General features: G+C 45.5%; 1 protein-coding gene across 2 annotated transcripts in view; it reads left to right on the forward strand.

Moving 5' to 3' along the window:
- The first annotated feature begins 2,591 nt into the window (after positions 1–2,591).
- The window catches only part of LOC144150006 (uncharacterized), a 31,819-nt gene continuing 14,533 nt past the window's right edge, over positions 2,592–19,877 (forward strand). For both annotated transcript variants that reach the window (XM_077681775.1, XM_077681776.1), the window contains exons 1-3: positions 2,592–2,871; positions 6,556–6,797; positions 12,851–12,893. In XM_077681775.1, coding sequence (XP_077537901.1) covers positions 6,569–6,797; positions 12,851–12,893 — 272 coding nt within the window. In that variant the 5' untranslated portion in view covers positions 2,592–2,871; positions 6,556–6,568. The remainder of the gene's footprint in view (positions 2,872–6,555; positions 6,798–12,850; positions 12,894–19,877) is intronic.

The following is a 19,877-nucleotide window of genomic DNA, read 5'->3' on the forward strand; positions in this document are numbered from 1 at the left end:
TGCAGTTATGTGGGTTACTATCGTAAGTTGTTGCGTTTGTTTTTTATTGCGTGAGTTGTTATTATAGCAGTATTTAAGCAGTGACCCGCTTGGGATAATTACGGGTCACCGTGGTGGCCGAACAGAAAATGACACGCGCAAGCGAGAGATCTTTTTAGAGTGGTTAGCTCAGTTAGCTCAGTTGTCCCAATGACCGTCTTTCATAGAACTATTCCCGCAACGTTCTATTAATGGCACCACCTTTCACCTGATTCGATCAAGAAAGGAGTTGAATCAGATTAACACAAATTTAATTCGCAAGTACGCTGAGAGTACAATTACACGCACATAAAACAAATGCAAAACATAGATCAGAAGATATATTGACCGCGACAAAAATGAAATATAACACGTCTACTATAGAGGTAAAGGTTCAAGAAGGCTAACATGGAGGTTCAAATAAACGGAACTGGAACAAATACACATTTTGTTTTCATTTACAATAGCCCAGCAAATGAAATGTAACGCGGGAAATCATGCACAAAGTCTACACATGTAAAGGTTTAGGAATAACGGTAACATGGAGATTTAAATTGACATTTTTGGTCAACGCATTTTCATAACTCGCCCTCGATCATTAGCGACGGCTAAGTTCAAGGTGTTGCTCCCACCTCCGCATGTAATCACGGAACTTGTTTAAACATTTTATGTAGAAATGAATCCGTGTCGAAATGTATACAGAACCAACCCAAATTTGCGGTCAAGGTCTCACGTGCTGGTCGCAACCAACGCCGTTAAGGTGTTTGTTGTGAATAATGGCTGCAGCACATCCATAACGCTGTCATGGTGGAGCTCCTTGTCGCTGAAGCAACCGGTAAAAACGTCCTAGAGAACGCTAATAAACTTTAAAAAATGCGCGGACGGATTCAGAAGTCCCCCCAAATTACAAGAGGTAGTAAACACAGCGGCATCGTCCCCTGGCATGCAGGAAGCAGTAGTTGGTCCCGCAGACTTGGCACTTCGTTTTCAGTACACACTTTCTTACCAAGTGCCTGCTACAAAGTAGGTTAATAAAATAAGCCCACTAACGACAGTACACGCCTCAACGGTAGGGGTATCCCAGATGAAGGCTTTTGGTATTTTCGTTCCAAATAGGAACGTAAAAAACAGTAAACTTTTTGCAGCATAGAATGTGCGCCCCGCCGCTTTTGCTTCATGCGCAGTCAAGAAGGGGAAGGGAAGAACATTCCTGGTGCCTGTCCGTCAAATTAATCCCTCGTTAACTCGAACTCTGCTATATCTCAAAATATCTTCTCGAAACTTTTTCTCACCGTGTTTACCTCCAATAGGCGGTACGCATTTGCCCGCTTTATCTCAAAACGTTTTTTCGGAGGACCACGGATGTCTCGAAATACTGGCAGAGAAGACGCAAGGCAAAGTCCGCTGCAGGCAGCTGATAAGGTCCCCGTTCGAATGATTACTCCCACTACTCGCCGAACGCGGTCGTGAAGTGCAAGTTTACGCGGACTACGCGTCCCCGTTACCGGAATTAATGCTGTTTGGCGCATAAGATAGCTGTGGACGACGCAGCTGATCATGCGGACGAGGAGGAGCCTCCAGAAGTGCCTACAACGGCAGAAACAACATACATGCTGCGTCTACTTTGTAACAAGGTAGAATGTAGCGGTGACGACCACCAATTCATGCGATGCGTTGAGAATTCTCGGGTACGCTTTTCTGGGATGCAGATGCGAACGCGAATCAGCCGAGCGCAACGCAGCTGTTTCTTTCTTCTGCAATAATAAAAGTTTCTTTTTCTTTCGAATTATTTTGCCTTTATTACGAAATCTCCCCTGTGCAATAGTGCTTTTGTTAGCAGCACTATATATATAGCTGTTATTTCAGGGACCTAGCTACAAATTTTCTGCATTTGATTTAACTCGAAACTCCGCGCTTATCTGAAAATTTTCAGCTAATTTTACGACTTTGAGTTAACGAGAGATTACTGTATATCAACAATTAACGTTTTCAGAAAACGCATACAAAATGAGAAAGTATCGTTGGGGCGGGGGGGGGGGGGGGGGGGGGGGGGGGGAGGGGAGGTCGATAATTTTATGGCGGGTCGTACTAGTTTAAAGTTTGCTCAAGCGGAGTCATAACGTTTCTGCGTCTACTTTCTAAGCCAGCTGACCAAAGGCGCAGGATCGATTCCCGGCCACGGCGGCTGCTTTTGTGATGGAGGATAAAAGCGAAAAACGCCCGTGTCTTCGAGATTTCGGCGCACGTTAAAGATCCCCAGGTGGTCAAAATTAATCCGGAGCCCTCCAGTAGCGCTTGCCTCATCGCCTGTGTACCGCCGGCGCGTTAAACCTAATACTCCAAAATAAATCAGCTTCGCAAGCGCAAAACACCGCAGCGAGCAACGCAAATATTGCCGCGCGCAGGCTGGGAGCTGGTGCCGGGGAGCGCCGGCTGTTCAGTTGTTGACGACAGCAGCGCCGCCGCTATACCGGTTTTATTTTCTGCGCGAAAGTCGACCCGGCGGAGCAATGGGAGAGGCCGCCGCTCGGGCCACTCTAAAACTTCTAGTACACTCTACATTGGCGCTCTAAAGTGTGTGAGCTTTTCAAGTTTCTCACTAGCTTTTCAATACGCTTCCACGGCCGCAAGAGCGTTGCTTCTCTTAGTGCAATTGACGCGCACAATTTATAAAGCCGCCTTGTCAACACGTACCATTGCCATCACTGCGTGCCGCCAGTCACCAAGCAGGATTCGCATCGAGTCCCTTTTGCGTGTCCCGGGTTCCACGCAGTGGGTCTCCGGAGTGCCGGTGACAATCACATCCCGTGAGTCAACTTTCAAACGGTGCGCGGTTCAAGTTACGAGAGAAAGGTGAGTGTTTTCGTTTGGCGAATGCCGTATTAAGCGCGATATTGTGTGGCTTATCTGCCAGAATTCGGCCTTATTTCTGTTTGTTTGTAGTCTGCGTGCACTTAAAAATTCCGATCACTTTGTTGCCGCAGATCTGTAAATGGATGCAGTCGCAGTGAAAATGATGTAAAAGGCACTGGACTGATGGCGGTGACGCCATCCTTGGCAGCTTACTGAATCTATAGAAGGGACATTTGTCAGGAGACGCTTCACGACAACTGAAGGAGCAGTGAGCGGTCTGTATGCGCGTTTTGGCGTGCTGCGCACTTGGGTGGGGCGCGTGTCGCGCGGCGCGCTTCGCAGCTGACACGGCTGACCGACCGGCTACAGCACATACGAGAAACAAACAAAAACAAACAAAAAAAAGCGGGCATAAAATAACGAAGAGTCTGAGAATGTACAATTAACGTCCATGGGCTGCCGTCGCACCTGACATGTCGGCGAGTTGCGCCCTCCATGGGGAAACATAGAGGACTATTGCGCACGTGGTTGTCATCACGTGCACGGCTGTTTGTAGTTGTCGACTGCCGTGGTCATCGACCCCCCCGCCCGCACTATGACTGTGCATGCCGCTACCGCATAGCATCGCCTAAGAAAATACAGCTGTTTGTTGGAGGCATTGAAGAAGCGTCATGAACACTGGCGGACACGCAGCGCCATTCATCGTTTTATTGCGTCTGCAATAAAACGATGCGTCTGCAAAATTTTCGCATCGCTCTGCAGAGCATAAATCTCGGTCTCATAGAACAACAACAAAAAATGACAGCATGGAAAGAGCTGTCTTTGTGACAGTGCTGACATTGCCATGGCGACGGCAAGTCGAAGCGCAGTGTGCTGTCTGCTTCAGCGCTGTCTTGACAGGTGCCATATATGACTCGCACGACCACTTGCACATGCAGTCAGTGCAGGGTAGTAAAACAGGCGGCCGGTTAAAAGCGTGCTCACTGGGCCAAGCCTCAAGTCCATGGTGGAGAGGGATGAATTGCTTGCGAGTCGTTAAAGATCCACTAACGGATTATCAGTTTTTTTTTTGGCTCCACCATGTGCAGGTTGCGATGACCCATTGCAGAGGGTAAAGTTACAACCGTTGTCGTCATTGCACCAGCCTCCTCCTTCAGGGCGCCTACATCTGCCTCGGAGACACACATTTGGGCACGGTCTTGAGGGCAGGCCAATGCGTACCTAGTCGAGTAAAAGAAGGAGCTGAGGCTGGAAAAGCAGCGTGCAATAAAATAACGTTGGGCCTTCAAGCGCTGTGGGCCTTCAACAAGTATGGAAGGGTGAGAGGGCTGTGGATGATAGTTGCAGTGTGCAGGCTAACTTACAGAAATGCCTTTCTTTTCATCTTGTAGCCCACGAGAAAGTTTTGAAGTCAATTTGGGGGGACAATGGGTGAGGAGGGGTTTGCTTTTATGGCAAGGGATGTGGTGGCCAAGGAGACATATGAGAAGTGGCTGCAGACACTACCACACAGCAGCCTGGCCTGTCTAGTGTGGGTGTACAATATTTAAAGCCGTCAGTCAACAAAGTGGGTCAGGTGTGGGAGGGATCAGTGATGCCACTACGGGTTGCCTGCGCGCAGTCACCATGGGGAGTTACACCATTGGTCAGAGTGACCTGTCGAAGAATTCAAGGTGTGATGATGGAGTAGCTGGGGGCAACCACGGGGAAGCCGACATAAACCGTGTATGCAGCACAGAAGCACGAGACCAGTTGGAGTGTGTGGACAGTTGCAAAGGCTGTTGGTGGAGGTCTGCTGCAGAGAGATGTGGGCACGAATGTGGAGGGCTTGCTTTGCGGAGAATATTCATACAGGATCTCTTCTTTTTTAGATGAGTCTGAATAAAATATAAAACACAGAGAGCATGAGTGTCAGGACATCATTCCAACAACTAAGACAACAAACCTGCCAGAGGAACTTGATTTCGGAGCAAGTAGCAACCACGGAGCTGCAGAAAGACCAAGCTGGAACGTTGCTGGCAAAATCTTGTGCCACGCCGGATGTGAGATTGCCAGCACATTTGAGGGCCGCAACATTTTTTTCTTGCTCGTATTTCTTTTTTTTTTGTTCATTTTTTATCAAGTCTTTTTGTCTTTGGCTAAGTTGCACGCTGTGCACTGTGGTAACAAGGACAAATGGTATAGCCCCCATCACTATCACTAGCCAATAAGTGCGATCAGCCCACGATCGGCTGTATTATAAAGCCGGTCGTGGATCAGCGTATTTGTTGAAACATGCAGTGGCCACAGCCATACCATGGATATGGTTTCTGGTGCTCCTTAGCTTTGGTACCTTTGCACCGTAAAACGCGTAAAACGAAAGCAAAATACATTTTGGGTTTTTTTACACGCCAAAGCTACACGTGGGCTGTAAAGTGTGGCGCAGTGAAGGGCTATGGTTTGCTTCAGACCACCTGGAGATCCCTAATGTGCAACGAACTGGTGACACATACATGTTTCAATTTTTCACCTCCATCAGGAAAGCAGTTGCTGCAACGGACTTAAACCCGTATCCTTCAGCTGAGCAGCACCACAACGTGGCTACTTAATAACCACCATGGCGGATGCAAAACACATGTATGAACCATAGATAGAGTGACCTTTTCTTTTTTCCCAGCGCCTCAAAAATAATAGAGAGACCCTGCAACACTTTCATCTTTTTTATACATCCTAAATACTTTCAGAACATAGCCAATTAACACATTCAGTACTTAGAATGGGCGGTCACAAACTACCTCAGCCAAAATTTCTGCTCTGTGCCCATCAGAAAACTTTGAAACCTGGGGCGGTGTTCTCGTAACTGTCCCTTTTGAAAACGTCCCTTTTGCTCCCCTTCGTCGTGACGTACTTCCGGTTAAGCAATAAGCGTTGGCAGTAGGTTTGCCGCGCTTGCGTTATGTCACTTCCGGTTGTTTGCTTTTAGCCAATCAGGGCTTGCCAAAAGGGACACATTGAAAGGGACAAAACGAGAATACCGGCCCTGGTCAAAAGATCTTTCTCTCTTTCCTGGTCTTGGTGTTCTCTGAGTGCTCGAATGACATCATTAGAGCGGTGTAGTGGCCATTAACCGGCTTCCTTCCAGCTCCACCAATAAACGACTTCGACAGCAACATTACAAAAAAAGTCGAAAGCAAAGCAGAAACGGAAGGCAGATCTGCTGCGATGAGCAAATCACACCGTGCCGTTTCATGCTGGCGATAACTATAGCTTTGGCAATGCTTCCAGACGTGAAGGAAAGTGTAAAAGTATTTTTTGGAAGTGTTGCAGAATCTCTTTAAAGAAGCCTGATACGACAAACACACCTTGAGACAAAAATTCTGTAAACAAATATCTCACATGAAAAAGAAAACAGGTTATTCTAGCTTTTTACTCCAACAGTGTTCTTCACTGTTATACTTTCTTCCACGCACCTCTGCTGCTTGGTGCACTAAAAACAATAAATTCTAAATGAGTTCCAGAAAGGCTCATTAGTAGTGCTGCCAGTGGGCTTCCGTACATAACTCTACAATGACAGAATACCTTTACCAACCTTGACAGCTCTGTCCAAAGCTGACCACAATAACAAAGTGCAGTGCTTTGATGAAAAAAGTGCTGCTGCACTAACCAGCAAGCTTATTAATACCAGGATTTGGTCTTTAATTCCAGTCCAGAAAGCGCAATGGCCGAGACCGCTGACCCCACGCTGAAAGCGGTGCTAATCTTCGTGGACCAGGTGTGTGGCATCCTCCCGAATGTCACTCCTGACCTCCTGGAAAAGCTCCTCGAATACCTCAAGTCGGCAGGTGTCCGTTCGGAAGCCGACATCGCAAAGGTGGACGAGTGTCAAGTGGCCGCTATCCTTGGTCACGAGGATGCAAAAAAGCTCATTGCCTACTTTAAGAAGCCGGGTAAGTAGGAATTGAGTGCTAACAGTTTAGGCTGAATTAAAAACTGAGAGGGTCCTAATTCGAAGCTTCATGTAGCCAGGCGAAAGGAAAATTCAGCGGTCCTGTGTATGCAGAAAACTGGTCTGGCCCAATTCAATGCATGCGTGAAAAAAACATGTTGGAGAGGAGTTGAGAGTTAGGAGAGAGAGATTAACTGAGTTCATCACAGCAGAGTACGTGAGCAGCAAGCTACTATATGAACCACAGCTTAAGCGATAATTGCGGGCCGTACAGTCCAAGTAGTGCAACATGGCAGTGGCAAACACCAGCTGAACATTATTTCAAAATTGGTAGGCCACGCGTTGTATGTAAAACACTGGTCGTGTGTCACAGCTTCACTGCTTAATTAACCATCTGTACAGGGTGCATGGATGCATTTATTTTATTTTAACTGAAAGATCACTTGTTTCATAGCTCGCTTGGCATTTGTTTGACGGCTAGTGATGTCTTGTTTCCTGAGAAATAATTTGGGCTGGCATTTCCCCATAATTTTTCTTCCATTTTTTTCGGTACGTTGAATTGATTGATTGTAGGGTTTCACGCGCCAGCGCAACACAGGTGATGAGGCACGCCGTAGTGGAGTGCTCCGGATGATTTTTGGCCACTCGGGGATCTTTAATGTGCGGTGAAATCTCGTATACACGGGCATTTTTGCTTTTGGCCTTAATCAGAAAAGCGGCCGCCGTGTCTGGGAATCGAACCCGCGTCCTCATGCTCAGCTCAGGACGTTGAAGGCACATCACGAACTGCCAAGGGCAAGCCAGGGTCCTACTTTACTCGATCGTCACAATCTTCTAGAAAGCCTGTTCTTATTGGGTTTCACTTAGCAGTCAATCAGAAGAGGTCTTTTTAAGGCCTTCTCGGTACGGCGGCATCCAGGCTAAGTCACCCCCTGGTGCCTGGATGCGCTGCCTGCCGCTAAAAGTGCATGCTTCCTGGATGCCTAGCCCCACCAAGTAAGTGCTGCTGACTGGAGGAAAGTGCGAAAAATACAGGCACCAAATTTTCCGGTGATGAACTTTGCAGCCACCACGTCCCAGTAGCTAGGCGATCCCATTAATAATCCCTAACTTTTGCCGCTGGTTGTTGTGTATACATACGTATGTGCTAGTTGTGAGTTGGTATGGTATGTTCTTCGTATTCACCCGCATGAACCTTGGGGGTGCACTTGTACTGCGAGGTGTAACATTTCAACAAAACTGAAACTGAAACAGTACTTACTACCTGTAGTGTTGCATACTATTTCATGATATTTGCTAGCTGTGGTCCATATATTTTAAAAATCACATGCTCTGGGGAAGTTCGTGCCCATATTTATTTTGCGGTTACATGTCGGTGCATCAGTGTTTGTTTCAGAGGAACGCTTCAACATGCTCCACCAATAGTATTGCGCCATTCATTAGGGATTTGTGATGTCATAAACTGCAGTGCGGGAAAACTTAGGGGGTGTCAATACCCTGTCTGTGAATGATATATTTCTTTTCCTGACCCTTTAATCTAGCGATATAAGCTAGCTTGCTTTTGCGCTCTAATTTAGAGTAACCAGCAGACTTGTGGCCAAAACTAATTCATGTAACGTTCAATAACTTCACGGTGCAACTGAGGCAGAAATATATGCACCTGAATGGCCGAATTTGAAGACTGTTGATTGTTGCTTGCGGAATATGCGAAATGCTGCTGTGTCTAACTGATCCAAGTTCTACAGCTTATGCTTCATTGCAGTATTGAAATAGGAGAAGCAATACTTGCCTTTGCGTAGTACCATTGCATTTCATTTCCTGCGCAAAGTCTGTGACAAAACCAAAGTTTACAAGTTAACTTGGCGCTACTCATATATAATTTCATAACTGTCTGGTCTAATGCATGATGTGCATGGACGTGAAAAAGGGTGCCTCAAGAACACTAGAAGAATTCTTGGTTCTCTCAAAGCATGAACAGTAAGTTAGATCCTTTCAACCAACTGCCTGCTGCAAACTTTTTGGCTGGCTTGAAACAAAATTTGCCTAATTTCACCTCGAACTGTGAGGCGATATTCAACGCAGGCCAAGAAAGCTGATTTTACTTCGAGGGGAAGGCTATCGAGTCAGTCAAAGCCAATTTGGTTACCTCTTCAAGGAACTGACCAGGCATAATTCTATATGTGGCCAAGATAAGATTAACGTCGCTCATTAACAGCGACGCTGCAAGTGATGAAGGTCAAGATAGCAGAAATTTTTGTCTCCATCCATCAGGAGGGTGTCTATCTAGTGAAGAAGCTGTGAATTCTCAAGGGTTTAGGATAGACTGGAAAAAACTCAGAGAATTCACGCTTCTATCAGGAAAAATTAACTGTTAGTGTTTACCAAGGGGACGAAAGTCAAAGAGAGGATGCACTTCATATGGTTGGTACGAAGAGTGTCCTCTCCACAGCCATTGTTGAACCCTCCCAGTGTGCTGTTAAAGGCTGTGCCAAGCAAAGCAAGAAGACGCGTTGCTTTAGCCCCTCCTCACCATTCCTTCATGTTCACATGTGTTTCCCAGACTGTAGACAGCTTCGTAAAGGTGGCAGAAAATGTTGTGAACGAAGCTGTACTCCACCACAACTTTTTGGGGCAGCATAAGGGGGGCTTTATGAAGCATTACGAAGGCGCAGAAGGGAGGCATAAAGAAGCATGCTGCTGCTTCTTTGAAGGAGTTGGAGCTCAAAATTCAGAAAGTGCTGGTTGATGCCGAGATGCGGGTGTCCCTCACCGAAACTGGAATAAACTCCCGAAAACAGTGCGATGCAACCCTGCAGCGTTGCACACGAGCTGAGAACATGGCAGTGCAGTTTAGGTTCACTTTCTGACTGCTGAGAGGGAATCCCATTTGTGACAAAGTTTGAGCCCCAAACCAAATGAAGTTCCTATCAGTAGATAGAAATATCTTAGATTCCAAAATATTTGCTTCTGTATACACCTTCTTTTTATTAATCGTATTTGAAAATGTTTAACCCGATATGGAAGCGGTATTACCACTTTTTTTTCCTAAGGTAGTTTATTTGCTGTGAGTTTAACTAACCTGTCCCTAGCATTTTCTTTCTGAATGAAATAAACATTACTCCTTACCATTCAAACTGCAATTGTTAATTTTTGATGCCTGTTTGTTAGAGAGTGACAGCATATAGTGGCATGGTATCAGCCCATCTTGTCCTAAAACCAAGTTTTGTGTCACTCAGAGAATTCAGCAAAAGCACTCGGGGAGGGGGGGGGTGAGGGGGGGTTGAAAATGTCAACTTGGTAGACACCCTGGTCAACAAAAACGGCTAACAAAAAAGTGTAATGTACACTTGTGGGTATTGGCCAGGAATTTGTAAGGGCCCCAAGCACCACAGTAGAAATGCCAAACGCCCCAAAGCACCGATGGCTATCATCAGTGTGTGTTGATCACATTTCACGAAGCAAAGAGTGTGGGCACGAAGCTCTCGTTGTCAGCTTTGGGTGTTACTAGAGAATATGTACATATTTTATTGAAGTGTGTCCTTTGTCTGTACACCACATACATTGCTATTTTCCCCTCTCTGAAGTAATTGGAAGTACAGGGTTTGGGTTGTTCCTGTACAGCTTTGCTGGCCATCCTCTATCATGGAGCAGAATGGCGAAATGTTTTAACAACATGAACAGCATGTTCACGTTGCTTTCATTCCGTCTTTGGGTTTTTGATTGCCCCCTGCAATTCTTGTAGTTTCCTTAAACTGTGCTCTTCGCTATTCCACGCAAGTTTGGCTTACTAAAAAGGCTGTTTTGTCAGATAACGGTGATACCAATTTAATGGCAAACTTCAGACAAATAATTGAGATATGTACATACTAAGGAAAACAAAAAATCTTTCGTAGGCGGTATGGAGCTGTGTAAATTACCACGGTATAATTCTTTCAAATTGAACGAAGTTGTGTTTTTGTCTTCATTGCCCCTTTCAAAAGCTAAAATTGGGGACTTTGCAGTGAAGCAACCAGATACGAAAGTTTTGGGGGTTATGATGCTCCTTTAGTGTCACATTCGTGGACCCAATTGTCACATACATCAGACGCAAAGAGTACGTGTAGGAAAGGGTGCCATGGCTTTTGCAAACCTGTCTTGTCTTTGCATTGCTTCATCTTTTTTGTCTGACATCATAAAAATTGATGGTCGAGCTAGACAAAGGGTTCTTGGCACATTTGCCCTGTGGTTTCTTGGGTTAGCTGGTGTTTTCTTGGTAGGTTAATTAATTTTCTTTGTATTTATTTTTATCATTAATTCTCTCACATTTCCCAAAAGCCTGGAGCACTGTCAGAAACATGTCTTCATTTTTGCAGCACTTCCACACTTCACACTCTATTCGCTCTAGTGGTTTCGACAACAACGGCACAAAACTAATAGTATTGTGTAAATATGATCACTTTTATACGAATGGTAGTGATGTTTTTTAAAGTGTATTCTTTCGTATTCCTGTACTAGGTTGATACCGATTTGCATTGTGCAACCAGAAAGGGGCAAGATGCGCTTATTTGTTACACCTAGCTTCTACATTTGCTGCCGTACTCCAATACCGTAGAAGTCGAACTACAGATCGAGATTTTTTCCGAACAATTTGTCAAAAAGTCACCCCTCGACCTATATACCGGTGATTGGCATAACGCAGTGTCTATAGTGCCGTCCGACGACATTCGAATATTTAACACTAGGCTAGCACCAACCAAAGAGTCTGTCGTTGTAGCGCAGAGGATCCGTCTTAGCTTCTTGATCCCAAAGTCGGTGGTTCGAAACCGGCTTTTGCCTCGGGTGCTTTTTTTTTGTTCATTATTTAATTTGGGTGTAATTTTTATGCCTTAGATTAGTTTTGGTGTTTTAAATGATTTCTTTGTGTGCGTTAGGTTATCTATGTTATGTTTAGGTTAGGTTGCCTAGCTTTATGTTATCTAAAGCGGTGGACTGCCAGACGCGGTAATTTTGTCGCAAAACGCCGGTGGACGTTGATATAGTGGAGTGCTTATAATACCGTGAGACGGCACTCTAGACACGGCCTTGGCATAATTTTAGTTGTCATCTGGCAACCAAGTAGCCCATCAGGCCAATCCGAACCGCAAAGGCACTATTGCCATCAACATCAATCAAACTTGCCACCATTTTTTTGTTGCTTCTGTCGCTGTCATTGAGCATGTGCGTGCTATTTTCTTCTTGACCAAGATATGTTGAGGCACTTAGCACCAGTTCACCGCAGCATTTACAAAAAAGTCACGCAGTATGCCCAAGGCAATGACAACATGTCTGACTAGCACCAGTTTAGTATCACCGTAAAGAGTTAACGCCTCTGGTGTGAGATGAAGGGGCAGCTCTCAGTATGCAGCGCTCGCAAAACCTCGTTTTGTGGGTGCTGCGCTGTGCACCTGGATCTGAGGGACAAGGTGGTTACTTTTGTCCGCGAGCATTGTGCGACGTCTCTACGAATGGATGGCCGGTAGGAACACTAAGACGTTTGCTGGCCACCTGCGCAAACTGAATCTCACGGCGGTCTGCACATGGGTGTCCCATGCTTGGCGCTTGCTTACTGATGACATGGTCTTGTGAGGGTTTAAGAAGTGCGCCATAAAGCAATTTCCTGGACTCCACCAAGGACGACTTGCTGTGTGGGAGACAGCATGGCAAAGGCAGTCGTGCGACAAGATTTCAGACAGCTCTAATGAGTTACCTTAGACAAAAAAAGTGCTTATAGCCTCAATAAAACGATACTTTTTTTCCAATTTCTTGGCTGCAAGGGTAAGGGGTCGACCTACATTCCGGCTTGACCTATATTCCGACTTATACGGTAATCAATGGTATGGCTTATTCTTTGAGCTGACTAAAATTTTTATTTTTAAAGCTTGTAGTAAACGTTTTTACTCTAGCAGCTCCTTACAAAATGAGGCTGTGAGAGAGAAGGCGTAAAATCACATGTGAGGGGGATGCTTACAGCACCCCATTAAGTGAACACTACTTGTTTGTGGTGTAAGTTGAAAGCAACGACTTCTTTCCTTCCAGAACCTGTGAAAGCGGAGCTGCCTTCATCTTCCACACCTAACAGGTGAGAAAAAAGGTTCGTGGCATCATGGTCATATCTTGACCTTACCCAGAAGGTAACTTTGCACGTAATTTTCAGCAGATGACAGGCGCTTACCTTTTAGAAGTCGTAGCAATATAGCCTCACACATGCAATGGCTTGGCATGCAGATTAAGGGTGTGCGAATAGTGGTATTTGCTTTCAGAGTGAATATGAAGCGAATAATGATTTTGTTGGGATAGTTCGGAACTAAAGCAAATATTTACCCATTTCCCACAATAAAATTTGCAATTTCTCAAGCATGCTTCAGTGATTAGCCTGTAGGAAAATAAAGGGCTCATCTAAAGGGTTTGCAAAGTTTTTCTATGGCATAAAACAAAAATACAGTGGCCATTCTACTGCTTTTAGTTTATTGACGCCATTTAATTTTATACGAGGCAACTTTCATCTCATGTGGTGACCTCAACTGCAAGTGCTTCATTGATTAGTGTAATTGGGATTAACACATTTATCTATGAGAAATATATATATAAGTAGTTGTTTCATGAACTTTCATGTCAGGTTGGGGTAAACTGTGTATGGGGCAGTGCAAGGCATGAAAAATAGCCTGATTTATAAACCCTCCCAGGCATGCTCTCATGGTTTGATGACGACACCCCCGCTTTCCATCCCTCTGCTCATGTATCTTTTTCTCGGTACTAACAATGCATGAATGTTGCGTTCCATACACAAGAATCTTTCCTTTCATGACGAATACAAAAGTATGAAAAGAATTTAGACCAAAATTGATGCAAGGGCAAAATATTACATGTATGCGGTCGGCAAACTAGCATCGCCAATGCGCAGTGTTCACGCCGTCTTGTTAAGAAAGCCTAATGAAGATTCTTAGGAATGTGAAGCTAGACATTTGGGCTTCTTCCTGGTATTCTATAGAGGACAAAAAACACTACAGGTAAAAAAAAAAAAAGAAAGATATGTTTTGCGCATCATTTTATTTGCAAACTGGGGACCATATCAGTAACTACCTGGGCAGTTTGAGCGCAATCACATTATCGGGATATGGAAAGAGATGCACGCGTGCAGAGCTGGGCCAATGCGAAGGAGGTGAGAGCTGCTCCGGAAAAGCAACTTCCTCGTGCCACTTAGCCGCATAGCGCAGATGCGTAGTGGGAAAGCCCACCGCCGATTGCAGAGAACGTTGGTGCGTGTTTGTGCTGTCACTCGTAAGCGCTCAAAGTGTGATACATCAGGTGGCCACCTAATCTTTACGCGTTACAAAGAATATATCTTGCTTCTGTCTTAGTGGGAAATTTTTCGTTTTCAAGAAGGCACAATGTTATGTGTCCAAGTTCATTGAAACAACTGTCCCCTTGGCTTGTGAACACTGAAGTACTAAAAAAACATTTATTGGAAATTTTGAAATATTGTGTTATTATATTAAAACCAAATCAAATACTGCGTTATTTGCTACGATATTCGAAAGTTCCGAATATTCGCAAACCCGTACTGGGGGCCAAAGCCCACACACAGCTTCCCTGCTTAGTGACACTGAAACTTCAATGTCTGGCGTCACATGTTGCGGTCAGTTGCTGTCACGAGTTAGTCCCAGAGAAGACCGCATTCGTTACTTCAGACAGTTTCTACCGATTCAAGGTAGTGTGTTTTGGCCTGTACATTGCGGCCATCACCTTTGAGCAATTGGTGGACTCAGTTCTGCACTGCCTCAACTGGTCTACACATTTAGCTAGTACATTTTGCCTCGATGATTTCATCGTTTTTTACACTGGCGCCTACAAGCCACCTTCGCCGACTTGAAACTATTCCCAGTGTTTTTAGGCGTGCAGGCCATCAGCCAGCATTGCAAGTTTGGAAAGAGGCTGCAGCACCAGTCCCTGGTCCAAATTTCACCAAATGTCATTATCACGAAATTACGGCCATAATAATGTAATTCTGGCTCCTGTATCTCTTCTGTGTGTGCAATTTGCCAAAGAACAGTCTTTAACTCTTTCGCTACCGCGCCTATCAAAATCGATCAATTTGATCGATACTTTTGGGAGCGCCTTTTCATAGCATTCCAGGCGTTTCTCAAACAAGTAAAGCTGTTCGGAGTTAGATCAGAAAATGGCCTTTCAAAATCAGTTTTGTTTTCATTTTTGCTACGGAAACGGGATTTTTGACACGCTTTTGAATCACCTGGGTGTGGAAAAGGGGCGTGGTCATCGCGCGTCACTGCTACCAGCGAAGAATGCGTGCAACTCGTAATCACTCTGCACCAGCGCTTGTTTTTTGCTCTCAGGGCGTGAATGTGGAACTAGCAAACGATTTTCAATCGTCAGGTTCACGCTCTGACAGTAATAATTCCAGAAATTGGCTGAAAATGTCAAGCAGTGCCTGGTTGCAAAGCTACTTTATGATTTTAGGCAGTTTTATTGCCTTTGCACACGTTATTCTAAGTACTGTGGTAGTTCTACTTACCCCAGGACCATTCGCAAACAGTTTACAACAGTTTCGGTTTCGTTTCTGCATCGCGAAATTCATATTTAGCGCTACTACGCAGTTACCCAACTTCAAGGCTACCTGCCATGGCGCCTCGAGCGTCCGCGACTGATCCTCGAACAAAGCACGGCGCTCCTGATTTCCCCCACCCTAACCCAATTTCTGCGATGAGAACTTCAGATGCAAGTCAAAAGAACACAGCCAGTTGCCAGATATCAGTTCCGCCGAGGACAGCGCTTCAAACCGGCCTTACACTGCCATCTGTTCGACTTCCAGTTTCGTTTCCATGCGAGGGTATATCCGGGTGTCTAATGTTGCTACTAGTTGAACTGTCTATTCGGACGGAGTCTCTGATAAGTTTTTGTACTGTTTCATTTGAAAAATGTTAGGTGGCGCTGCAATAGAGGAGGCTCGTTGTGCTGATCTTTTTCATCGCACAACTGCTACTCGGTCAAAGATCGCAGGGCACGATTCTAGCTCATCACACCTCATTTTTGCGAGCAAGGCTACAATTGCGAGTAAGAAGATGATGATAAAGCTCAGCTTTATGTTTTGAGAGATAACTGACCGTGAACGACAACAAGCATCAGCCACGGCGTTCCGTTTTCAACTTCATGCATGTTTTTTTCCGCATCGCGTGCTAGTCCCAAATATTGTGCTCGCTGTAAATGAAAAGTCAGCCATTGACATGATGTTTTTACGTTATGTGGGGGCAAATTGGTGCCTCTGATAATGACAAACCGCCAGGTTTATTCCAGGAAACCACCCGAAATTGCACATTTTGAATTGGAGGTTGGGCTTCACCGCATGACATGAGCACTGTGCATGCTAACATTTTTTTTTATATCTGACAAACTGTTCCGCGCAAGTAGACATTTTTTCTAGGGCGTGTTTTTGAAATGTTTCCCTACAAAATGTATATTCTAATTTTTTTCAACTACCGGTGGTTTGGTGAACACAACTCCTTTTTATCATTTTTGTCATTTTAACTTGACAAAAATTTTGATTTTGATATTTTTTTTTACAACTGTGATATATAAAAAAACTTTAAAAACTGGTGTTATTGGAAAGGCCGTTAAATAATCTGCATTTTGTGTTCCTGCAATCAGTGCATAACCAATTTTTTAGCAGGAAAAAGAATGTTTTCTTGGACCCCTAAAATTAGTCAATTTTCCGGCGGTAGCGAAAGAGTTAAGATGAGTGTTTTTGTTGCTTCGCCCAAAATAAATTTGAACGAAGTGAAATAAAATTTCTTATTTGTATCTCCCGCAGTGCTAGCTAAAAGAATTTTTAGTCTATTTTCTATCAGTAGGCTCGCACAGAAAATTACCGCGCATCCAATACAGTGGTCACATCACTTTTTGCCTATCTTGATATTGCAACATAAGGCATGGTGCAACGTATATTTCTCTCAAATTATGTGAGCGTGCCTACTGGTTACTGTACAATCAATGTGCCATACAAAACAAGTCAGTGAAAATTATGTTAGAGAGGAATGCTAGTGGGATGTCCCGCATAGAGAATTTCAAAGGGTGTTAGTCAGAGCGGTTTGTTTCAAATACAAAATGTCACATTTGAGCTTTGATTACTTTCAGGGGTGGTGAAAACTAAAAACACTTATCAAGCACATTAAAATATGCATGTATCCCAGCAATGCGAGTCACTCGTGGGGCTTAGGAGATAAAAAAGCTCTCATTCGGGATAAAGAAAACGATACTTCTAAGCGGCAACAGACTTTTTTCACCACTTTTCATAAGATACCGTCTGGTGTAGCCGCACCGTTGCTTCAACAAGTGTACCCTCCACAGTTCACCAGATTTCCACTATCTGGTGCCAAATTTAACCATCTGGCAACGCTGCTGTGAGCTCAGTTCCAAGAATTGTTACTTTGGCCACCACCAAATCACCGTCCTTGGCCATCTCGTAGAGCTTCGGGAGGTTCATGTGTTAATCCTGCTAGGGTTCATGCGGTGAATAACTTTTCTGCGCATTGTTCGGCTGAGCACATGTGCAGCTTTGTCGGGTGTGCTCATACTTATGCCAGTTCATCAAAAATTTTGTGAACATCGTTTGTCGCCCTTGCAGGCCTGTTTCGCAAGGATTCCGAATTGCCGTAAGGCCCTTTTCAAGTCGACGTATTGATTACGCTGATTGACTTGGTCACTGCCTTGCCCTTTTTTGGCCACTTCAATTTATCTGCTCCAAGAGAAGTCCATACAGACACCAGTGACCACAGGATTACCGCCGTCCTGACCCAACATCATATTGCATATATTCCTTTGCAGAGTGCAAGTGCTGTGCCCTTGTGTTAGCAAAATTTCATCCCTACCTGTATGGCCACTGTTTCTCAGTCGTCATAGATTATGCTGTTTGTTGGCTTGCTTGAACAAACCCCATTGGCGATATCAGTATGTGGCAGTTGGACCTGAAGAAGTATACTTTTTGTGTCACCTATAAATCGAGTTGCTTCCATCGGGATGCTGATTGCCTCTCTTGCCATCCTGTCAACCCACGCAACCTAACTGGACATGATTCTGACTCTTGCATCTACGCCATTCGTGATTTGCTGAGCATACGTGATCAAAAGCGCCGGGACACTTTTCTACGAGCTATCATGGACTGCCTAGATTCCCCATCATCCGATCCATCACTCCTTGACTAACTATTAAATGACGGTGGGCTGTGCCGCTGCAACTTACACTCTTATGTTCCTCCATTACACCTGGGTTTTCATGAATAGTTGCGGGGAGACGACACTCAATTGTATGACACGAGTGTATGACACATCAATTGTATGACACACGCATGGGTTATCATTTGAAGCTAACCTACACGTAGGATCAAATTACGTTCGGTGCCACATGTACGCTTGTGAGCACTGCCATCCATAGGAACAGCTGCCCTCAGCCCCTGCCGGTCTTCTGCAGCCTCTTGACGTGCCCCTGAACCGATCTTCCACGTGACAATAAACCTCCTTGGTACTTTTCCTATGCCCTTTCTTTCCTCTGCTGTTTATTGCACTACCGTTACCCCATTAAGACATTGCTGGTTTTTCTCCTTTTTAACGGCGAAGCTGTTTAGCAAATCGCAATTTTTCGTGTCCGCAGTTAAAAATACCAAGAAATTGCCGAGCACGCACAAGTGAGTGCATTCACATGAGCGCGGGCATCGCGGCGACCGCCCGGTAGTTAAAAAAGGCAACAAAATGCCGAGTGCTCGTGCGTGCATGCCAAGATTGTGGTGACTGCCAAGCAGTTGGAAAAAATTATGCCCACCTCCCCTCGCGGGAACCCTGGTGTGATGCGACGCTGAAGGGGGTTCCATTGTGCGTTTCCGTTGGGTCGATTACTCGAATTGCGTGAGCAATCGTCAGGTAATGCGAGAGAGAGAGAGCAAGCGTAGCGCGGACGACCGTCGACTGAGAGACCGGCCGGAGCGCGGCACTCATATGCGCAGCGCGCCCGAAGGAGAGGAGACCGCGGAGAGAGAGGGCGCTGCACATGCGCACAGCGCGCTTGCACCGCGCGCAGCGCCACCCACCGGCGGAGTGAGAGAGCGCGCCGCACTGCGTGCGCCACAGATGTTGGGGGAGAGGGCGCGCTATCACGGCGAGAGGAGGAGGGGTGCAGCGGTGCGGACAACAACAACGGACGCACGCAAGAAGGACAGGGCCGCCGACAAGAGATGCTCTCAGCATCGCATCTAAAACCAAGAAAATGCCGACTGCTTGTGTGCGCGTGCCTTGCAGTAACCACCCAGTGTCCCCAGCACACGTTTATCAAGCCATGCGTACCCACTAGGAAAATTGGCCAAGATTGCCCCCCCTTCCTCCCCCCCCAAAAAACTCCAGCGTTTGCCGTAATCGTGGCAACACTTGCTGGGAACGAGAAAGACGCCAGCGTTCGCCGTGATGGTGGCAACACTTCTTGGAACGAGAGAGACACATCATAGCATACGCCTTTCTAAGGTGATGTCTAATGATTATCACTTCGAAAAAAATGAATGAAGCACACACTTATAGCAACAGTGATGGAGTAAAGGTCGTTGCAGCAGTGGAGAAGTAGCAAATCGGCTGCAATCGGGGGTCTTAAACCTCCGCGATGGTCGTGAAGGTTGTTTGCAGCCTCGCAACCTTAAAGTCTTATGTGTTAGTGTGAGCTTCCAATGGTTTTTTTATCTTCTGGGAGAACATGAGCCAACTATGCGTGTGGACACCTTAGTTGCATCAATAGCACCGTCCATAGAGTACGCTATGAAAACGCTACTCTACTATGCTTGAAGGTGGTCGGATTACCCAGACTGACCCTGGAATCACACCACCCGCCTTTACGCGTCGTGGACCTTATGGAAGGCTTGTTATGATCTTAAGCACCCCATTGTACCCTTTTTGGCCGGACCACTTGTCTTGCTGTGGCCGTCTCACGATGTGGGCTTCTCAAGAAATTTTTTTGCACGTCACACTGGCTTGCTGCAATCATTCTTTCTCCTCTGTTTGGCTGTCACGCTACAGGG

Source organism: Haemaphysalis longicornis, unplaced genomic scaffold (genome assembly GCF_048455015.1).
Source record: "Haemaphysalis longicornis isolate Haplotype H1 unplaced genomic scaffold, Haemaphysalis longicornis Haplotype H1 scaffold_8, whole genome shotgun sequence".
In the NCBI taxonomy this organism is placed as follows: domain Eukaryota; kingdom Metazoa; phylum Arthropoda; class Arachnida; order Ixodida; family Ixodidae; genus Haemaphysalis; species Haemaphysalis longicornis.